Source organism: Ammospiza caudacuta, chromosome 15 (assembly GCF_027887145.1).
Source record: "Ammospiza caudacuta isolate bAmmCau1 chromosome 15, bAmmCau1.pri, whole genome shotgun sequence".
Taxonomy (NCBI): Eukaryota; Metazoa; Chordata; class Aves; order Passeriformes; family Passerellidae; genus Ammospiza; species Ammospiza caudacuta.
Window position 1 is genome coordinate 10,651,566 of NC_080607.1, and position 20,755 is coordinate 10,672,320.

A 20,755-nucleotide genomic window follows, 5' to 3' on the forward strand; every position below is an offset into this window, starting at 1 on the left:
GTTTTGAAAGCATCTTTGTGGTGGCTGCTTTAGCTGGAAGGACGTGCAGAGGGGTCATGGCCACATGCACACAAATACAGGTGGCATTTAGAGGGTTCAGGGGCATGGAGTACTTCTGGTCACTTTGTGCTGCTGAGGCTGCCTCCTGTCTGACAGATGTCATGGTAAGGACCATTCTTTGCACATTTGACCCAGCCTGTGTGCTCTTGTTCCTCACCATCCACTGCTCCCCACCTCTGCTGAGTGTCCAGAGCTGGATATTTATGAGAGCTGGGCTCCCTGGCTGCACCAGCAGTGATTTTTATCAGTTCCTCTGTGTGACGAAGTAAAGGTAATAAGGAAGGGTAGTCACCCAGTCTATAGCACAGACCCCTCCCTGATGGCCTTGGATGCTGAGGTGGAGGAGCAGAGCAGGTCAGCAAACTCCCCCACAGCCTGTTCAGGTTGGCTCTACCATTACCCACATGTGTGCTGTCTTCAGATCTTAACTACTTTTTTTAAGCCCTGAGCAGTGCCCCTTGTCACTTCATACTGTGCCAACAGGTTCTGCAGCCAGCTCAGCACGGATCCCTCCTGCCAGTGGTATTGTGCCTGGGCACAGTGCTAGTAAACACTGAGGGCACCAATGGATCTCAGCTCACACCCTCTGCAGCTGTGTATTCCCAAAGGAACAGGCATTTGGAAAAGCTGCTTCACCTTAGGGATCTTTTTGGTTGGAGGTGGGACAGGGGGAAGGCTACAGGTTCTCTCAGGTAGTGCTGGAGAAGGCTGAGAATCTGACCAAGAGGAGCTGGCATACCTGGCAGGTGGGACCATGGCACATATGCTTTGCTATGCATTGCTTCCCTGTTAAGAAGTTTTTTCATTCTCTACAAACCAGAGAAAACCAGCTGGAAACCCAAGTGAAAAATTGATGTGGCTGCAGCACGAGCACGGGGCTGTAGTGTTATGGTGTTTCAGGTGCCCCTCGGGTTAAGGGGTTGAAATAGAGATTGTCAAGCAAGTTTTTATGGTCAGGCAAAGTTATTCATGTGAGAAGAGAAACGGAAATAGTTGAACTGCGCCGTTGGGTTTTCCGCCTCCTTTATCAGTGTGGGTTTTTGCGCTTGCCGCTTACTTAGAAGACTGAGGGAGCGGTTTCGTGTTCCATCCCCGAGTGATGCAACCGCGGCGGCGACACGCTGCCAGGGACAGGGCTTTCTGTAAATGTGACATCGTCACTTGTGGAATGCTGCAAAAGCGGATACTGGGTGCCCACTCCCCCCACTTTCTCTTTCCTCCTTCTTACCCCCGCTTTCCCTTCCCTTTTTTCCTTTCCCCCTAATTTTTCACTTCTTCCCCCTCTTTCGCTTTCCCTCTCTCTTTTCACTTCTCCCTTCCCTTTTCCCATCTTTTTCCTCCTTTCGTTTTCTCCTGTCCTCTTTCTCCTTTTCCCCCCTTTCCATTCCTTTTCGTCTCTCTTTCTCCCCTTTCTCCTTTCCGCCCGCTCCCCATAACGCAGTGACGCTGGCCGCGGGCCGTGCGGGGGTCCCTCCATGCACAGCGGGGTCCGGGGCTGGGTTCCTCCGTGTCCGCCCGCCGTCAGCCCCACAGTGTCCCTTCCCCCGTGTCGGTGCGGGGCAGGTCGCACCCCCGGGGTCGGTGTGGGGCAGTTCGCACCCCCGGGGTCGGTGTGGGGCAGGTCGCACCCCTGGGGTCGGTGCAGTTCGCAGCCCTGGTGTCGGTGTGGGGCAGTTCGCAGCCCCGGGGTCGGTGTGGGGCAGGTCGCACTCCCGGGGTCGGTGTGGGGCAGTTTGTAGCCCCGGGGTCGGTGTGGGGCAGGTCGCAGCCCCGGTGTCGGTGCAGTTCGCAGCCCCGGGGTCGGTGTGGGGCAGGTCGCACCCCCGGTGTCGGTGCGGGGCATTCCCGGCAGACCGGAGGCACCGCCCCGCGCTCAGCCGTCCCTATAAGGGCGGTGGCGGCGGCAGGGCGCGTCCAGAGCCCGCTCCGCTCGGTGTCGCCGCTGTCGCTCCGTGTGTCCCAGCCCAGCCATGCCGCCGCCCCGTGTTCCCCTGTGCGCCGCGCTGCTGCTCGGCCTCCTCCTGCAAGCCGCCGCCGCCGAGTCGGTGAGTCCGGCCGGGCCCTGAGGGACGGGGGGGAAAGGGGTGGGTGAGCCTTGGGTATCGCGCCCCGCTCGCTGGCAGCCCGAGAGCCGGTGCCACCGCTGCCCCCCGGGGCGGTCTGCCCTTCTCCGGGGAAAAGGAAGGGTGAGCGAAGTACGGCCATGGGGCCGTTCCCGTTCTTCCTCCGGTTCCCTTGGCTCGGGCGCTGCTTCCTCCGGCAGATGCCGAGGCAGCCCCGCGGTCCCCGTTGTCGCCGTGCCCGGTGGGTGCCCCCGCGCTGTCCCCGCTCGGCCGTGCCCGGTGGGTGCCCCGTTGTCGCCGTGCCCGGTGCCCCGCGGCTGTGCCGCCTCTCACGTATCCCGCTCTGCCCCGCTCAGGGTGCTGGGATTGCTCCCGGCTACCTGGTGGAAATGAGCCGCTCTCCATTACGGTTTTAATCTTCAACTTCTGGTCGTGAAAATCCTGTAATTCTTATTTTCTTGTGCGTATGGATGTGTTACAGTACCTGGATAGGCTTTCCAGCCTTACCTGAGTTTGGTGGTGCTGGTACCTGATGTTTTTTTCTGTCTATCAAACCTTCCTCGCATCCACATGGGAGTGAAAAGCGATGCATTACCGTGGAGGGTTTCAAAATCTCTTAAACGTACAAAGAAACATTTGGATGTTCTTCAGTCCGGCGCATGTGGGGTCTCCGTGGTGAATCAGAGGTCTGGGCATTCTGGCCTCCCTGCTGTTTGTTTGTTTTTGTGTGTGACCATCTTGCTGATAGTGCAATCGGGGCGGATTCCTCTGGTAGTGTGAAAGAGCTGCTGAGATTAAGGTAACTGCAGGAGATCAGGGATTCCCAAAGTAGAGTTAATCATCCACATTGGATTGTTTTGGATTGATGGCTGGGTGGGCCGATCAGAATTGATAAGGTTTTGCTGCTTTCTTGTAGGGACACGGGGCTGGGGGTTGCTGATCGTGGAGCAGGAATCTCCCACAGAGAGCATCTGTAGTAATTGTCAGCTACTATCTAAAACCAAGCGGCCCAAATCCACTTTACTCTAATCTGGTGTGTTTATCCCGGCCATTAAGCACGTGAATCGGTCGTTTGGGAACTGGCCCAAACTAGTAGGGCAAACCTTTGGGGCAGACAGCATCTGGAAGTTGCACTGACCATGTTTGGTATGAAATGCAACTTGGTGTCCCTGGGGACTGGACTGGTCTGCCAGCATCGGGTTTCTACAAAGACAACAAATTTTGCACAGATGTGGTCTGTAAATACTTATATAGAATTTACGTGGAATATTTATCCGTGTCTTTTAAGCTACCTAAGATTGAGTGTATGCTTGAGAAGTAACACTGGCCTACTATAAAGCCTAATCCAAACAAATTGTTTGGGTTACAGGGGAGGAGACAGGGATGACACACGGTTTGGGAGAGTTCTGCTGGCACTCCTCCCATATTTTTTTTTTTAATAGCACTGCCAAAACGTGCAGGGCTGCACAGCATGTGGCTCTTGGTTTTTCTGTGCGGGCAGGGTGAGGACAGGTAGCTGTTTCTTAACAAGATGGGGATTGTATTTCTTGTGCTTATGTAAGAGCATGGACGTAGGGAGTGAATCGGTGCTTGAATATTTCCCCACGCCTGTACAAACAAAAGTGCCTTGGCTCTTTTCCCCTTGAGCAGCTTTCTGGTGTAAATGGGATTTCTCCGTGTGAAGCAATCCTGGATGTGTAAGAGGGTGGGGAGTATGACTGAAGTGCCTCAGTGTGACGTGGGAGCCCAGGCTGTGGGTGGGTGGGTTGTGTTACAACAGCCCCGCAGCTTTGTGTGAGAACATTGCCTTCTTCCCCTGGTGCCTGATGTCCCCAGGTGGTCCCCAGCCCTCTCTGCCTGAGTGCCTTGGAAAGCAGAGGATGCGTGGGCAGGATGCTCCCCTCTGTGCTGTGCAGGGATGGGCTTCCTGCAGAAGATGCTTGAGTGGGGATGCACAGAAAGTCACCAATGCATCCAAGATGTGGGATCGGTGGAGTTAACAAAAGATGTGAGGTCTGCCTTGCTAGGGCAGAGTGGCTGAGCTTTCCCTGTGCATTTGGCCTCCAGCAGTGCCCCTGGCAGCACAGGAGGGGAGCAGGGGGTGTTGTCCCATGGTGAGGGTGTTCCCTCTGCTGCAGGCTTGGGCTCTACTCAGTTTCCTGGGCTGCAGAAGGGCCCAGCAGGGCTGGAGCAGTGCTAGTGGGCTGCAGGCTTGCTGCAGTTGTCCTACTTTAGTGCCTTGAACTCTGCAGAAAAAGTCTTCGTGCAGCACCAAATCGTGTTTGTGTGTCCTCAGCAGTGCAGAGGAGCGCAAATCCAACCCAGAAGCTGCTGGCAGAGGATTGCTTAGGGAGAGGTGGGGGAGGCTTCGTGCTGTTTGTGGGCTCTGTTTGCTGGTTTAAAGCAATCATGCTCAGCGGCCTCCTGATTGGCAAAGCTGGTGTCTTGTTGATGATAGCTGTGTTTGGAAAGTAGTGCAGCATTATTAATGTTAAAACCGGTTTGGCTTGTCCTGCTGCCATTGATCCCCGAGGCCTGTTCTTTCTGCTCTTTGCCCAGTTTCTCATCTGTCCCTCCCAATCAAATCAAGACATTGCTATCTGCGTGTTTTACTTTATTTTACCTTTACTTGCCATGCTCACATTTAGAGCAAATCTCTGCTTTGCTTCAGTCTCCCTAAAACACAGAGCAGCAAAATGACAGAGTCTGAAGCAATGTCCCTCAGCCCTGAAGGGGAAGGAGCTCATGACTTTTGGAAGTCAAACCTATAGTTGTTGGGATGAAATGACTGTAATGTGTAGGAAAAAACCAGCTCCTTTAGCACCCTGTACTTTCTTGAGCTGCGTGCACAACTCCTGGGGTGAGGTGGGACCATGCAGGGCTGCTGGGTCCCTGCACTGCTGAGCACCTTGATGTGGGGGTTCCATGGGTAGGAACAGTCACCCTGCAGCACTTGGGGCACAGTCAGGGGAACAGCACTGCTGCCCAGCTCTATCTGTCCCCCTGCTGCCAGCTCCCATGCTGCAGAGTGCTTTCCTGTGCTTCAGAGCTTTCCCGAGCATCTTACGCAAGAGGCGAATTGGGGCTGAACTTGGTGCTTTTCAGAGTTGTGATAGCTGAGGCTCATTCACCCTGGGAAGTAAAGGCTGTCAGCCAACCTGATTGCTCTCTTTCCTGCCCCTCTGGTTGCTCTCTGTCGAGGCACTTTGAGATTCTGCATCCAGTCCAGCAACAGGGAAGATGTTTTTCCTATGTGTCTTCCCCTCTTCCTTCCCTTCCAAGCCTCTCCTAATGGCTGTACTATTGCCTTGAGCTGTTTGAATGGCTTGGGGAGGCCATTTGCTCTCAAATACCTGAACTAGAGCTTAATGTGACCTTGCCATGATTTTCCTGTAGTGCCATAGTGCCTTTTCAAAATGTGTGTATCCCACTTCCACCACAAGCTGGAAGCTGCTAACCTGACATTCCCATTGATGCTGGTGGGGAAGGGGGCACACTGGCTTGCTGCTCAGCATGCAGGCTTCAGCACAGCTCCTACAGCTACTTTTCCTTCCCTTTTGACTCCTACAGCTACTTTTCCACCCTTTAGGTGCTGCTAAATGCTCTGTTAGAAATATCCCGGTTGCTTGAATCCCCTTGACTATAAGTTACCCCTAAGTTGTGCTGTATTTTGTAAGTTGTTTACCCTCAAATGAATGGATTGATGGACTTAGGTTTAAAGGCTCTTTTTTTTGATTAGCGATAGTATCTGTACCTGTAAGGGTGGCATGGTAGCTGTGGTTCCACAGTCTGCCATGTAAATTACTTGGGTTGACTTGTAAGATGACTTGATGAAGTAGTCATGGCTCTGTGATCCCACAGAGCTCCCCAGCTATCACTTGGGCCAGACTAAACTCAGCATCCATCCTTCAAAACACTTCCCAGCTCTTGAGTTCACATTTATCCTCTTGAGCCTGCTCTTAGGTCTTGCAGCTGCATTCTCCCCCTGTGCTCAGTACATCCTGTTCCTTTATGCCCTGTAACAACAGCCGGGCGGCTGTGCTGCTTTTGCAGCCTCAGAGGAGAAGCTGATGCAGTTGAAGCACTACAGAGGCGAGGGGACGAGCCCTGCACACGCCTGACCTCGGGGCTGCTGCTGAGGAGCTTGTGTGGCTGTTTGTTTGAGACTCGCTGGAATGCAAATGCTCCAGATTAAGGATTCAAATGATTTGCACTAGAATGAGACTCTTGTGATGAAACCGGGCTTGGTGGCTCTGAATAGACAGGGCAGCCTAGTTAAAGAGTTGCACTTGTAATAAGCCTCTGCTCCGAGGGGCTGTAAAAGATCCTACCCTAATGAGCAGTTAGGGCTGTGCTGCTGGGTTGGTTCAGACTTAGTTTTTTTTGTATTTAAGCGTGTGCCTGAATGTTTGTCCAGTAAATGCTGCTGGTCCGAGGACCAGCTCTGCTGCCCTGACTTGCAGCAGTCATGCTCTGACTCAGGTTTCTGGCACTTGGCTTGGCATCCCGGCTCCGGGGACACTGCTGTCACCTGTGAGTAACGGCCCTGGCCCCTTACCCAAAGCAGTGACTCAGACTTCTGAACAGAGGTGGATCTCTTCTTCTGGGGCTGGAAAAGGGGCTGACAGGCAAAACTGGTGCTTCTGCTTGGCACCCGGTCTGTGCTGCCCTTGGCACCGAGCTGCTGCCTCCTGTTTAATCTGGTTGTGGCTTTGGTGGGCAGAAAAGCTGTCGGGCTCTGCCGTGTGACTGCTGCCAGCAGCTGAGTTGGCTTGGCAAGGACAGAGCAGAAAATGGAACTGTCTTGAGGAGCTGTAACTTGCTCTGGCAGTGCAGTGGTTCCTTCATTTTCAGGCAGATACTGTTGGAAACAAGAGCTGCATGGGAGACAGGGAAGCAGCAGTATAATCTGAAATGACTGAAAGCATTCAAAGCAAGCTAAAGGAGCGTAAAGTCTCAAAAGAGGGGGTTAAATACTTAATCCCGAATCTGGAGAAAATGTCAGCGTAGGAGGGGAAAGCATGCAATACATAGCTGTGTCCCTCTCAGTTTCTGAAGGCTGGCTGACTTGCAAAGTGTGCTTCTTGTAAAAGTCTTTATTTTTGCTGGAAGTATGCACTCTTGTCAGTTTTAGCCTTAAATCCTTTGAGGCTGAGACTCTGCTTGTGAAATGCCAAGAGGCTCTTGTTAGACAAATTATTGGGCCAACTTAAAAATCAAAGCAGTTAATTAAAATCTCAGGGAGACACTCCTTGGGGCAGGAAGGAGACTGGGAAGACCCATAGCACTGTTACCCAAGCAGCTGGGCTTATGTCAACCAAAACCACGGCTGCTCCTTGCTTAAACAAATCCTGTTCTGTCAGGGAAAGCAAAGCCTTCCATGGGAAGGGTTTCTCTCTTGATGTTGCTCTGCCTTAGCTGCTGAAGGGAAAAAGGCATCTTCACTATTGCTCCTGTAAAACTGTGCTGCTGTCCAACTTGAATACAGAGATGTGGCCTTGCCCCACTTACCTTGCTGTGAGGCTAACCCTGCCTCCTGCCCTTTAGCTGCTGCCACAGTCGAACTAGAGCAATGAAAAGCAAAGGTAATGTGTATTAATGACTCTGAAAGTGCTTGGACTTGCACTGAAGTGGCCTGCACAGCACAGTAGCCAGAAATCTCTGTGCAGAAGGCAGAGTGACTGAGATGAGTATGGCTGGGAGGAGGGCACCAGGTGTGCTGCTGTGCTGGCCTGGAGAGGAGTGGAACCATAGGTGGAGGGACAGATCCTGCCTGCTGTGGTGCTAGGAGGGTGGCAGAAGCTGCTTTAATGGGCTAATGCCCTGCTTTAAAAACAGAGAAGCTCCTACTCTCCAAATGGAAATACAGCCCCTTATTGATGTCAGGAGCTTTTGCTTGGAAGATTCTGTTCCCCAGCGAGGTAAATATTTATTGCAATTCCTCAGTGTGCAGCGGAGCAGGGTCTGGAGCCAGGATCTTGCAGGAGACTGTTTATGTGCGGGCTGTTCTTGGCGCTAATTCCGAATTTCCTGAGGCTGAGGACGAGGAGCAGGTCCTGCGTGTTGGTTGCTCCCAGACTCGCTCGTCCAGCCCGGCGTGGCTCTGCAGGGGAAGGAGTGACCAAAACAACACCTGGGTCCCTCTGCTCTGCCTCTGTGGCCGCACAGATGTGGTCAGGGAGGGCTGGAGAGCCGCTGCTGGTTGCTCACCCCATGCTCAGAGAGGGGAAGGAACCTGACAGGGAGTTCAGAGCCCTCAGAGGGAGGAAAATGCTTCTGGAAGTGACAGGTTTCCTGAAGTGCAGCTGTATTATCCCCAACAGCACGTGCTGTGTCTGCTGCTCTCTGGGCCCAAGCCAAGCCAGAAGCAGGCAATGTCTTTGTGAAGGAACAAACCAAAAAATCCCCGCCGAGCCCCGTGCCTTGAACACCCAGCCTGTGGTGCTGCAGCTAGCCAGGAAAATCCCTGCTGGTGAAATGTTTGTTTGTATAAATGCTCACACGGGGATGGCTGATAGCGTAGCAGTGTCTCGAGTGCTTTGTGCCGATAACTTCCCCTGCTGCTGCTCTTTGCTGGCACCTCTGCTTTGAAATAGCAAAACTGTGCTGCTGGCAGAGCTCGACAGCCTGGGCCAAGCCTGAATCTTTACTACTTCTGATTAGATTAAAATGGATGGTGGGAGGGGAAGCATTTGTAGGGCGCAGCGTTGGGAATCGTGGCTGTACAAACAAGCTGAGATTAGCTGCATGGTGAGCTAGGGAGGAAGGGCACCCTTTGAAGTTGGGTGTCTGCCTGGCTGAGTTTTGCTAAGGCTCTGGCATGGGGGAGCAGAAAGATCCCAAAAGTGCACGTCAGAGATTTCTTGCAGAGTGGAAATTCTGCTTGTGTGCGTGTTCGGGGAAGCTTTGGGGTGTAGCTGGATTCTAGGAAAGGGCAGTGAGGGCAGGCTTCTTCCTGGCATGTGGGGGAAGTGGGACATGTGAGATCCCAAGTTTGAAGTGTCAGCATGAAAAGCCATCCTTGATGGAAAAGCTGCTTTGCTGGGGCATTTATATCCTTTTTTTCTTCCACAGACAAGGATAGAAACATTTATTCTAGACTAGGGCAACTCCGAGTGAGTTGTGAGCTGGAAAAATCATAAATTCCTTTTTTTAAGCTTGAACAGAATCTTTCCAGCTTCTTATCTGAGTTCTGGACGGTGAAGCATATGAACTACTTATGATTAGGTTTGTAAATACCATTAAAAAAAAAATCTCTTTATGAACTAGGTGTGTATCATGGCCTGTGACCGAGAGAACCCTTCAGGGGCGTGAAACGTCTGTCACAGTTGCTTTCCTCTTGAGTCACATGAGAACTCCTGCTTTTTCCTCCTGTAGTTTTCCTCCAAACTTTCTTCATTTTGCTTCAGGCCAAGTGATGAAGACACAACCAAACTTTCTTTTTCTTCCAAACTTTCTTCATTTTGCTTCAGGGCAAGTGATGGACACACAGCCAAACTTTCTTCTTCCTCTAAGCTTTCTTCATTGGCTTCAGGGCAAGTGATGAAGACACAGCCATCTGCAACTGTCTGCAGAGCTTTATGTCCCTGAGCTGGAGTGGGGAGCAGTCATCTTCCCACTCAGGTTTTAGAGTTCGGAATTGAGTGTGGAGCTGGGAACTGAGTGTTTAGAGCAGCTATTTTGCCACCATTGCAGTAAACATATCCCAGCATGTGCCTGTCTGGCAAAGGACTCAATCTTAATGGCTTTGCTCTTGGCTGATAGTCAGGCAGAAGCAGTTAAACAAGAGTTCATTCCTTTTTAATCTCTCTGTCCTCCTGCTCCTGCAGCGTGGTGTGGGCTGGAGGGAGCAGGCTGTGTGTCAGCAGGAGCAGCTCAAAGGTGGCTGAGGTTTGACTTTGTGAGTGCAAGGAGCCTATTTTGAGCAGGCAGGGGCTGGGAGGGTTCATCCCTGCTGCAGGGGACAGGAGTGGCCCTGGGAGCCCGGGATTACTGTCACTGTCACGGGGATTATGGCTCTGCTGCCACATGAGCCCTGAGAGCTGCTCGTGGCCACAGGGCTTAAAGAATCACCCAGGGACTGACCAAGGGGGGAGAGGGATAGGGCTGGGATGGGGCTGGATGTGCCTTCTGCACGTGGGCTGTGCAGGGTGAGCACACTGGGAGGTGCAGACCTGCTTGGACAGGCACTGGGCTCACCTGGAACAAGGGATGCTCTAAGCAGCTCAGCAGTTCCCTGGCCTACCTCATGCTTCTGCTGTCTTATTGAGCAAAACCCTCTTTTTTGCTACTGAGAACAATTAAAAAGAATTGTTTTCCCCCCTTTGGTGAGAGGCACAGACCATGCAGTAGCTGCTGTGGGTGCTGGGCCTGCCTGCAAGCCCTGGGCTGCTCTCCACTCTGATTTCACCTTTCCTCACTGCTGTGGGTTTGCCTTTCTGGGTCATTCTGGTGGGAGTGCTGTCAGGGGAGATGGGCAAGGCTGGCCCTGCTCTAGGGCTGCCTGGGAAGTGTGGCGCAAAGGTGGTATTTAACTATGTCTGGAAGCCTCAGGTGATCCTGTCATGCAACTAAATGCAAACATAGCCTGGATGGGAGCTGTGTAACTTTTGTCCCTTGGCACAAAGGCCAGTGCAGGCCATGTGTGCTGCAAGTTTTGTGGGACAGACTGACCAGGAATGGGTGGTAAAATGATACCTCCAGGCATGATCACAAGGAGCTGGCACAAGTGGATTTTTTTATTATTTTACTGTGGCTGGTGTGTTTAGGGAGTTAGGTGTGACTTCACTTGAAATGTTGATATTTGCTTTGCTCTCAGGACTAAACTGACTTCTGGGTGTTTATTTTCTTCTCCCTTAGGTGGAGCTGAAGCATGAAGGGAGTGAAGGGTATTTTGTGGGGTAACACAGACCCTTCCCTTACCTGTGTGGAAGGAGCTGCCTCTGCTGGAAGCTCATGTCACTTCTAATAAGTTTTTTTAATGTTTATTTAGATGGGAAGATAGAGCAGTCTTTGCCTGTTGTCACTGCACTCCTCCCTGCTGTGGAGATGAGCTCTGTCTGGCAGTTTCACCCTGATTTGAGCTGCCCTGTTTCCAGTGCTGTGTGGCTCCTCTGCTTTTGGGGGAGCAGATGTTGGGACATCAAGGGGGTGAGCTCACTCCTACCCCCTGCTCTTTCACATGCTTGGTGTGATCTTTAAAGCCTTCCTGCTTTGTGGGCTCCTGCAAGGGCTGGGTGGAAGTATGGAAATCCCCTCTCTTGGGTTCTGTGGTTTGCAGGGCTCTGCATCCTTGCAGCTGCTCTTGTTGTTTAGGAGCCCTTCCTGATTATGCTGTGTGTTGTGGTGCTGGCAGGTGACACCTGTCTGTGACAGCACAGGGGCTGGTGAGGCTATTTTATTTTGTGGCTATTTTATTTTGTGTTTTGCTGCTTGCTGCAGTGAGATGAGGTGGTGATCCGTACCCTGACCCTGAGTGCAGAGCCTGAGAAGCCCTGGGCACACCTTACACCCACCTATCCCTGCAGGGCACACAGGGTTAACAGGTCTGTGCCTCTGCCACCCCCCAGGCTGGCCCAGCTCCATGTGCCTTTGTCTAGGAAAGGTTGACTTTCACCTTGTTCCTGTTTACCCCCAGGTTTATGTACACAGTGCTGGGAAGGGAGGCCAGGAGCGAGCGCTGGGTCTCCATGCCAAAATTATAAACTTGATAAAGGGCTCTGTACACTGTGAGTACCCTGCAGGTCTGACTCCCTGTGCAGCTTGCTGGCTGTGACCCTTCAAAGGAGCTTTTAATGAACTCTGTGTTTGATCAGAGGCGAGGGACAGCTGTAAAAGGCAGTTCCATGTTTGGAAAACTTTGTCTCTGCCCCAAAACACCATTTGGGTTTTTTCAAAAGGGTTGCAAAGGCTGTGGTGAGGACATGTAGGCTGGGGCAGATGAGCTGCCTGGGTTTGTTATCTCCCCGGACTTGCCAGTGGCTGGGGAAATTCACACATTGCACAGAAACTTTGCTCACTGCCTCAATAAAGAGCTGATTTTGTTTTGAGAGGAGGTGAGTGCTGTTCTGGGGCTGCAAGGGAAAACCCCAGGAGCACGAAATGGGGTGGGATGGGGTAGGGATGGAGCACAGCAGGGCTGCCTGGGCTCCCAGGGGTGCTGTTCCTGTGTCTCCACTGAGCAAAGAGTGTCTGCCTTCATTCACTAGTGCAGCCTGTCTCAAACATCAGCCCTCTGTGCCCAGCTTTTCCAGGAATGGCTCTCACAGTTCACGTGCCTGACGTGCTGGCTGTCTGGCAGGGAATAAACTCTTATTTATTTATTTATTTTTGCCATTGAAAGGCAGGAAAAGCTTCAGCTGTTTAATCTCCCTTCGTGCTTACTGGGGATAAAGCTGCTTAACATGAGGAAGAAATCCTTGAACTGGACTCCTGCAGGGAAGGTTGATTCCTGTACAGACCCCTCTTGGAGAGGAGCACATTGGTTGTAGGACTGCATTTCAGCTGCCAGGGTGAGGTGGGGCTGCACAGGCTGGATTCCAGTGCAGGACAGCAGGTGGGGAAGGCAGGCTCAGAGCTGGCAGCTGCAGGAGGTGTTCAGCTGGATGTGCCAGGGATGACTTGGCAAGTGCTGACCATCCTCCTGTGGTCATCTCAGAGCTTTTCCCTCTTGGCAAGTACTGACCATCCTCCTGTGGTCATCTCAGAGCTTTTCCCTCTTGGCAAGGGCTGACCATCCTCCTGTGGCCACTTTGGAGCTTTTCCCACATCCTGCAAGCCAGAGGATATACAGACACCTTCCGTGGTGCACCAGGCAGCAGAGCTGCAGGGAGCACTGTGTGCTCTTGTAAAAGGATGTGCTTCTTTAAACAACCCTCTAGGGAGCTCTTATGTGGCACTTGGGAAGGCCCAGAGCTGTGAGGGTGCCTGTGTGTGCCCTCTCACAGGTGTGTATGTGAGGAATGTGCCTGCCCCAGCCCTGCACTGCAGTGTTAACCCTTCCCAGCCTGCCATACCCCAGCTCCCAGGCAGGGCTGCTTCCTAGAAGGACCTGCCTTTAAACCTGGAGAGTAATTGTGCAGGTGCCCAGCAGCCCTTGGACTTCCCTGTTGGATGAACCTGTCATGTGAGGCCACTGCCCACAAGAAAAGTTTCCTGTATGGTTTGAGGAGTTCTTGGCGGCCTCCAGGAACTTCCCTATCCTTGCTCAAGAGGATGATGAAAAATGAGCTCAGGGAACGCTCCCATTTAATCTTATTTATGCTTGTGAGTCAGTAATTTCCTTGTTATGTGCCCTGCTGGTAAACACTGTGTGTGCTGATTTAAATAGGGGTTTTTGATAGGCAGCCCACAGCGTGCACTAATCACTGTGGCTGTGTGCCACCACTCAGCTCGTGGCTGAGCTGATCTGATAAGGCCACTGGGCTGTCCAGCCACCCCAGGGCTTAAACCTGGCTTTTCTTGAGCTGCCCTTGTTGGACATTGCTGCCTGTGACTCATGGTGAGGTACAGGGTGAGCTGGCACTGGGGTGTGGCTCTGCACAGCTCTTGCCAACACCAGTCTGTGCCTGGTGCAGGGCTTTTGGGATCTGCAGCAGATGTGCTCCCCAGCCCCAGGAATTGAGTTCTTCCTGCCCCTCCATGAAGTGGCCAGAAGCTGCCCTGGGAGCAGCTACTGCCTGCTGGCAGCAGCTTCCACTGCAGGGCTGGCTGAGGCTGGGTTTCACATATCTTGAAATTAATTTGCCTTGGAGCAAGTGATCCATAGCGGCAGGAATGCCTGATTCCAGGCTGGGAGAGGATTCCTTCCAAGCTGCCTTTGCTCCCAGCCCCCTTCCCAGCACCTAGTGCCAGGCTTGGCATAGCAGGGAGAGAGGGTCTGGCCTCAGCACTTCATGCCCTCTGGGCTGTTCATCTGCTTGTCCTGTAGAGGGGTTGCTGGGGAAACCAAAAATGCCTCAATAAGCAAGGAAAAGCACATCCAGTGCTGCTGCTGCTGCTGCTCCTGGTGCAAACTGAGAAACATCTTGTGCTTGTTTGTGGCCAGCCCTGTGTGCCAGTGGGCAGGGGAATGGGGCTGTGGGCAGGAGAATGGGGCTGGAATCGGGGCTGTGGGCAGGGGGATGGGGCTGGAATCGGGGCTGTGGGCAGAGGAAGCTGACACATGGCTCATGGCTGATTGTTAGCCCTGGTTAGGGATCAATAGCAGATGTCATTCATCACCTCTGGGCTGTGGGATGGGCCACACCTGGCCAGGTGAGCAGGGGGGTGACCCCAGGGCTCTGTGGTGCTGCCATCCAGCTCTGAGTGTCCCCAGCAGTCCCTGATCCTCCTCACCCCAGTGAGGCTGTAGCCTGGAAACCTTGCATTGAGAAAAACCCTCATGGAATGCTCTTCTGGCTGGACAAAACCTTTGTCAAGGCTCCCCAAGCTGTCCTGTGAGGCCAGCACAGAAGAATGTTGTCAGCTTAGCCCCCAGCTAAGGGACCTGTCCATCTGCATTGTGCCTCTGGCCTGGGGCAAGGGGCTGAGCCCCCTCCTTGGTGGTGATTTCATGGCTCTGGAAGCATCTGGAGTCTGTGGGGTGGTGTTGAGCAACCCCAGAGCTCATACCTGTGGTACCCTCACTGGCCTGGCCCCAGGGCTGTGGGGTGAGGAGGAATACTTCTGGGGAGTTGCATAACTTTGGTGAGGGCAGGAGATTGGGGCTTGTGGCTCCTCGAAGGTCCAAGTGCAAATGAGCTCTGGTGTGCAAATTGCCCTTGTGGGCAAACAGCTGATATCTGGGAGGCTCTCCAGCTTTCCTGCTGTGACTGCACTCCTTGGGCCTTTGGATCCTGGAGATGTTTTATGGGTTTGTTTGTTTACATGCCTTTAAAGAAGGTGATGCAGGGGAAGCTCTTCCTTCAGGCAGGTCATTATTGATAGCAGTGCTCTTGAACTCAGCCTATATTGCACTGCAGTTCAGCTGAACTCACAGAGCAGCTTTTAACCCTTGGCTGATAAAATAGCCTTGTTCTCCTATAAAGAGTGAGGGATTGCTTTGACATGAAGCTGTGGTGCTATGCAAAAAACTGCCCTACACCCATCAGGCTTTTTCCCTGGGAATTACAATTCCCTCCTAATTCTCCCTTATCACAAGCTGAAGGTGCTGCTGTTCCAAATGCTTTGCCACAAACTCCTGACCAAGATCCTGTTGTGATATTTTCACCCTGTGTGTTTGGGTGAACCTCTTCAATGTGTAGCCCTCGGGAAATTCCCCTCCCAGCCTGGCTCTCACTTCTGTTCTGAGAAATTCTAGGGAAATTCAGCTGATAAAGATAATGCTTTTGATGGAGAGGAAATTCAGCATTTAATGTTTTTTTTTTTCTGGTGGAAGTGATATGCTCAGGCTCTGAACCTTCTGTGAAATGCTTCTGGAGAGTTGTTTCATATTTAACACGTGTTTAACATGTCTTCACCCCCATTTACAGGTGAGGGAAACTGAAACCATGGATGCTGGATGGCTGGACTACCCTGCCTCTGGGGACCTGCCAGATGATGAAGACATTGGTGAATTCAGGCCTCACTTAACCTCTGATGGGTTAGATATAGATGAGACATCTGGGTCAGGAGGTGAGTGGCGAAGTGGATCTCCCTCAGCAGCTGCTGTGGAATTTCTTTCAGCACCAGCCCTTGAGTGATGGGCTAAATCACAGCCAGAGCTGCAGAGACAGCACAGTGCCAGGTGGAGATGAAAACTGTGACTCCAGTCACTCCGATGAGAACAGTGAGAGTTGTGGTGCTGTGATGTTGAATCACTCAGGGAGGACAGATGGAGTCCAGCCAAGCTTGTCTTGCTGCAAATAAAAAAGCCTTGTGCTGGCTGGATCTTTTTCCTGTTGAACTCCAAAGAACTGCTGAGAAACTTTAAAAAAAATAATCTATTGTTGAGGCAGTGTTAAAAGGCTTAAAGTTAATGTCTCAGTTGAGGCCAAACAAGGTAAAGGAGTAACTGGTGTTCAAGTGAACTCTCTGTGACATGCAAAGCTCCCTGCCCAAACCAGTTTCTGTAGCTCTGTGTCCCTTTATGTGAACATTTGTTCTCTAAAAGCAAAAGAACAAATGCTGCAATCGGTGCCTGGCGTGTCTGGGCAGATCTGGAGGTTTGGTGGAGGATCCTGTAGGGGTGGGTGGTGGGAGCAGTGCCCTCCATTGGCGTTACCTGGGGAGCTGTGGCAGACCTGCTCTGCAGGGCCAGTGGGTCCAGCCTCAGGTCCCTCCCCGTGGAGAGGTGTTGGCTTCAAGATTTCACCTCGTGGTCTTGTGCAATCCAAGCCATTCAGTGATCAATAGTGCTAGGAGATAAGGGGGAATTGTAGAGGACAAGAGTCCTAATATGTGCAGTTGCTGGTATTGCAGGAAGTGTCTGAATCCTGTAAAAACAACATGTAATGAGGCAAAACCTTGAGAGCCCTTTCTATTTTTTTTGCCCCTTCTGCAGACTACCCAGACTCTGAAGATGGCTTGTATCTGACCACCATGGAAACCCCTCTGGTAGGTATTACTCAGTGTGTCTTTAAGCAGCATGTAGCTCCCCTGGTCTGTCTGTGAAACCTTCTGAGCACCCTCCTGCCCTGCAGGACGTGGCATCAAGACAAATCCACCTGCATGAGCAGGCACAGAGTGTTTGTAATGCTCTGAGCAAACTTTGCATTCCCTGCACACCCTCCTGGTTTCAGCTGTGGGCAGGCTGGGTGCTGCTTGCTGATGGGTGTGGTTTGTCTGTGTTCTGTAGATATCTGACAACTATATCCCTGGAGATACTGGCAGAAAGATAGAAGGTGAGAAGGAAAACACAATGGTGGACAATGAAATCATTCCAGACAAAGCTGTACCTCTGGAGGAGAACCTGTCCAACAAGATCTCCATGGCAAGCACGGCCAACAGCAGCATCTTTGAGAGAACAGAAGTCCTTACAGGTAATAACTCCACCTTGAACGGGTAAATCATTAATAATGAAAATGAGAATGGCTTCTGTTGTTCCCTGTTTCTCTGGGGAGCAGCTCCCTGGGGAATGAGCTGCTTTACCATGAGTGGCTGCCTGCAGCAGGGTGGCTCTGCCTCCCAGAGCCTGCTGCTGCCTTTGCTGGGATAAACAGCTCATTTTTGAGCCTGCCAGCTGACTGCTGGCTTGACTCATGTGGCAGCTGCTCTGCACCCAGGTACTGCCTCTACAAGAGGTGTCTCTGGCCATAAAGCAGTGACATCAGTTTCATATCAAGCACAGGCATTTTCCTTCCAACCTCTGCCCAAGTTCTGCCTTTTCTGGGCTTTGCCAGGAGCCAAGCAGCCCCTCTAAGGGGTTCCAGCTGTAGGAATCTGAGTACCAATGTCCAGAGCAAAACCAAGTGAGTGCCTTCCCCTCAGTGTGTGGGACAGGCGTGTCCCCAGCACATTGCTGCTTCAAGCACTTGGCCTGATGGCCCAGGTACAAACCCAAACCCTTTGTGCTGATCTGCAGCCATCCTCCCAGTCAGAGAAGAGATGGGAAGAGTGGATTGCAAAACCATTTAGCAAAGAAGCTGATTTAGTGCAAGCAATACGTGTCACAACAAGGAATAAACTTCAGTGACTGTTGTGGCCATGCTTGGTGTGAGGAGAGAGGAAATCTTGGTGGTGTTTTGCAGGTTTGTGGGTCTTGGCTGTTGAGGTTTTCTGATTTTTTTTTTTCCTTTTTTTGAGGGAAGTGGTGTTGGTAATTGGGTGTTGATGAATTGAAATACAGTCCCCAGGGTGTGCTCACACAGATTGCTAACAAAGCATTCAGATTGGAGCTGTACCATTTTTCTGTGGGTTGTGGTGGGGCTTTTTTGAGTGGTGGGTTTTTTTTTTTTTTTTTGTTTGTTGGGTTTCTTTGTTTGTTTGTTTTTGTTTGGGTTTTTTTTTTTTTGGTAGGTATTTTTGTGGTCTTTTTGAGGTTTTTTTTGGGTTTTTTTTTTTTGTTTGTTTGGTTTTTTTGGGGGGGGTTGGTTTTTTTTTTTTTTTTGTTCTGTCTCTATACAGGGAGAACATCTTTTGTCAACATTTCTTTTTTGGACTGAACTGGAAGATTAGCTCAAACTGGTTAGTGTGGAACATGTGATTATTCTGTGGCTGGACTGGGAGCCATCCTGGCCTTCCCCAGTAACATCTGCTGTTGCTGACAGTGCCAGCACAGGCTGTGACGGGCACACGGACACTGTCTGAGGCTGCTGCTCTTGGAGCAGTGGTGGTTTGGGGTTGTCCAGGCTCATTCCTGTCTCTTTCCTCCCCAGCTCTCATCGCAGGAGGAGCAGTGGGTCTCCTGTTTGCCATCTTCCTGATCCTGCTCTTGGTCTACCGCATGAAGAAAAAGGACGAGGGCAGTTACGACCTGGGCAAGAAACCCATCTACAAGAAGGCCCCCACAAATGAGTTCTATGCCTAAAGCTCAGCAGCACCTTGTGCCCATCAAGGGACAAGCAGACTGTACTGAAACACTGTGCCCTCAGATGAGATGTGCTGAACAAATGCTTTTTCTTTTTTTTATTTTTTGGATTGAATTTCAAAGTGACTTTGAGAAAAAACAAACTTCCTTCGTGACCCTTCCCATCCCACTCAGCTAACAAGGGCCCAATGAAATACAAAGAGTCTGAAAAAAGACCTCAGTGTGTTTTTTTTTTCCATAAGTTAGCGTAAAAAGAGTAAAGATGCCAAATTTTCTGCTTGGTTTTATGGAGGGTATATAAACACAAACCAGACTGTATGGAAGCAAACACCATGTGTTTGCATCCAGCGTGCTGTCCTGGGATTGGCTGCTTCCATAGAAGATGGCTTTTTTTTTTTTATATAAATCTTGCTACTAGATGTCTTGCAGCAGGCTGTTGATGTGAAGCATTTTTGTGGAGAACTATTTATGAATCTCTTACACTACAGATAATGTTGCCTTATCAGGGAGTAAAAGGCCCACGAGGGCTCCATATCCCTGAATGCCATAAAGGGCCTATGGGAATGTCCTCCCCAGGAGATTTCTGTCTTTTCCTGTTGGCCCCAGGCAAGGGTCATTAGTCCTTGAAATCAGGACAGCCAGTTGTGTTTGGCTATGGCAACACCCTTTCCTTGCCTTCAGTCTCTTACCTTTTTTTAAGGATGGCTTGTAGGATTTTTTTAATAACAAAATTTTAAAGAAAATAGCCTAATGTTTATATAAAGTTTGTAGAAATTGTTTTGAAATAATAAAAAAAATAATCTACTTTTTTAATTTCCTCAGATTTATTTTTTCAATCCCTTTGTGTTTCCTTTGGCTGGGCATTTCTCTAGAGATGCTGTTTTATATGATTCCTATTCTGAACTGAAGCAGAGTTAGTTACAGAGTGTTACAGGTTTCTTCTAGTTCTACAGCAGCTACTATAGAGGGTAAAAATATTTATGGTTTTCTCATAACTTTTCTAGGATTTTTAAAAATAAAATAGAATTATTTATAGTTTCTGAAATGGCTGCTTTCTCATTTGGTAACTTTTATCCTTTTTATGTAAAACACTAATATAATGAGTCTCTGTGAAAACTATTTAAGCTTTATTCTGTGAATTTCAATTACAAATTCAAGGCAATAACTTCTGTATGCAAAGTTGGATGCATAAATATGATTGAAGTAGGGAAAAGACAGGAGTAATCCTAGGCTGTAATATATTTCAATCAGTCCTATAGAGCTATATATTATATATTTTACTGAGATATATACAGATGAGAATGAAAAGGCTGGAGTTAATTCTTCAGCAGCCTCATGGTGTGGTATGTAAGAGGCTTTTTGATCTTGTTTGTGCTGCTGTTTGTCCAATGTCTAGTGTGGAGCACCAGGGGCTTGGGAAGGAGCCTGGGGCATCCATGGCTGTGTCCAGATGTGCAGGGCTGGATGCACAGAGTCAGAGCAGAGATCCCCACCTCCAGCTGCCCTTGGGAGCTTCAGTGTGGAGGTGACAACTTTCTGTCCCCTGTGGTGCTGTGCCAAGCCCTGCTTCAGGGCAGGCTGGGTCTGAGCTCTGCATCTCCCGCTGGGGCAGGCTCTGAGCTCCCCTGCTCTGGATCTTTAACCTCCCCTGAGGGTGGGAGCAGCCCCCAGTCCCCAGAGCAGAGGGTGATGTGTGCCTGGTGCCAGGAAGGTGTTACAGAACCATGAGCAAGCTGGGTCCTCCTGCATCTCCCAGTCTGACGTGGTGTGAGACGAAAATCTGTGTGTGGCTCCCCAGACTGAGCACCTGAGCAGGCAGCACTGAGCCAGGCAGTTGCAAAGGCTGCTTGGAAATCTTCATGGCTCCTGAAAGCTCCTTCCTGAGGCTTTGCTTGTGGGCTTGAGGCCAAATCCAGGGAGGAGATAGAATAAAATGTGTCCCCTTGTCGGGGTGAGGCAGGAATGTGTGTTGAGACATCAGGGCAGAGGAGAGATCCTCCTCTGGGTGACTCAGTCCCAGTATGAGTGTTTTTGGGAAACTGGGGGCTCTGGGAGGCTCTCAAAGCTGCACAGAGTTCACAGGAGGCTGGAAAGGAGAGGGAGGGCTGTACTGCCTGTGGACAGCACTGCCAGGCAGACAGGAGCTGTGGCTGCTTCTTGGGATATTCACATTCTCTTGTGTAAT

At 50.9% G+C, this 20,755-nt stretch overlaps 1 protein-coding gene across 2 annotated transcripts; it reads left to right on the forward strand.

The window, feature by feature from the left end:
* The first annotated feature begins 1,983 nt into the window (after nt 1-1,983).
* Nucleotides 1,984-19,383, forward strand: SDC4 (syndecan 4). 2 transcript variants are annotated; one of them, XM_058814484.1, is made up of 5 exons: nt 1,984-2,105; nt 15,596-15,737; nt 16,606-16,658; nt 16,900-17,083; nt 18,419-19,383. In XM_058814484.1, the coding sequence occupies exons 1-5, from the start codon at nt 2,031-2,033 to the stop codon at nt 18,568-18,570; spliced, it is 606 nt and encodes a 201-aa protein (XP_058670467.1). In that variant the 5' UTR covers nt 1,984-2,030; the 3' UTR covers nt 18,571-19,383. The 2 variants fall into 2 exon arrangements, with proteins under 2 accessions (XP_058670467.1, XP_058670468.1); XM_058814485.1 differs by lacking the exon at nt 1,984-2,105 and adding an exon at nt 2,771-2,922.
* Nucleotides 19,384-20,755: the final 1,372 nt, after the last annotated feature.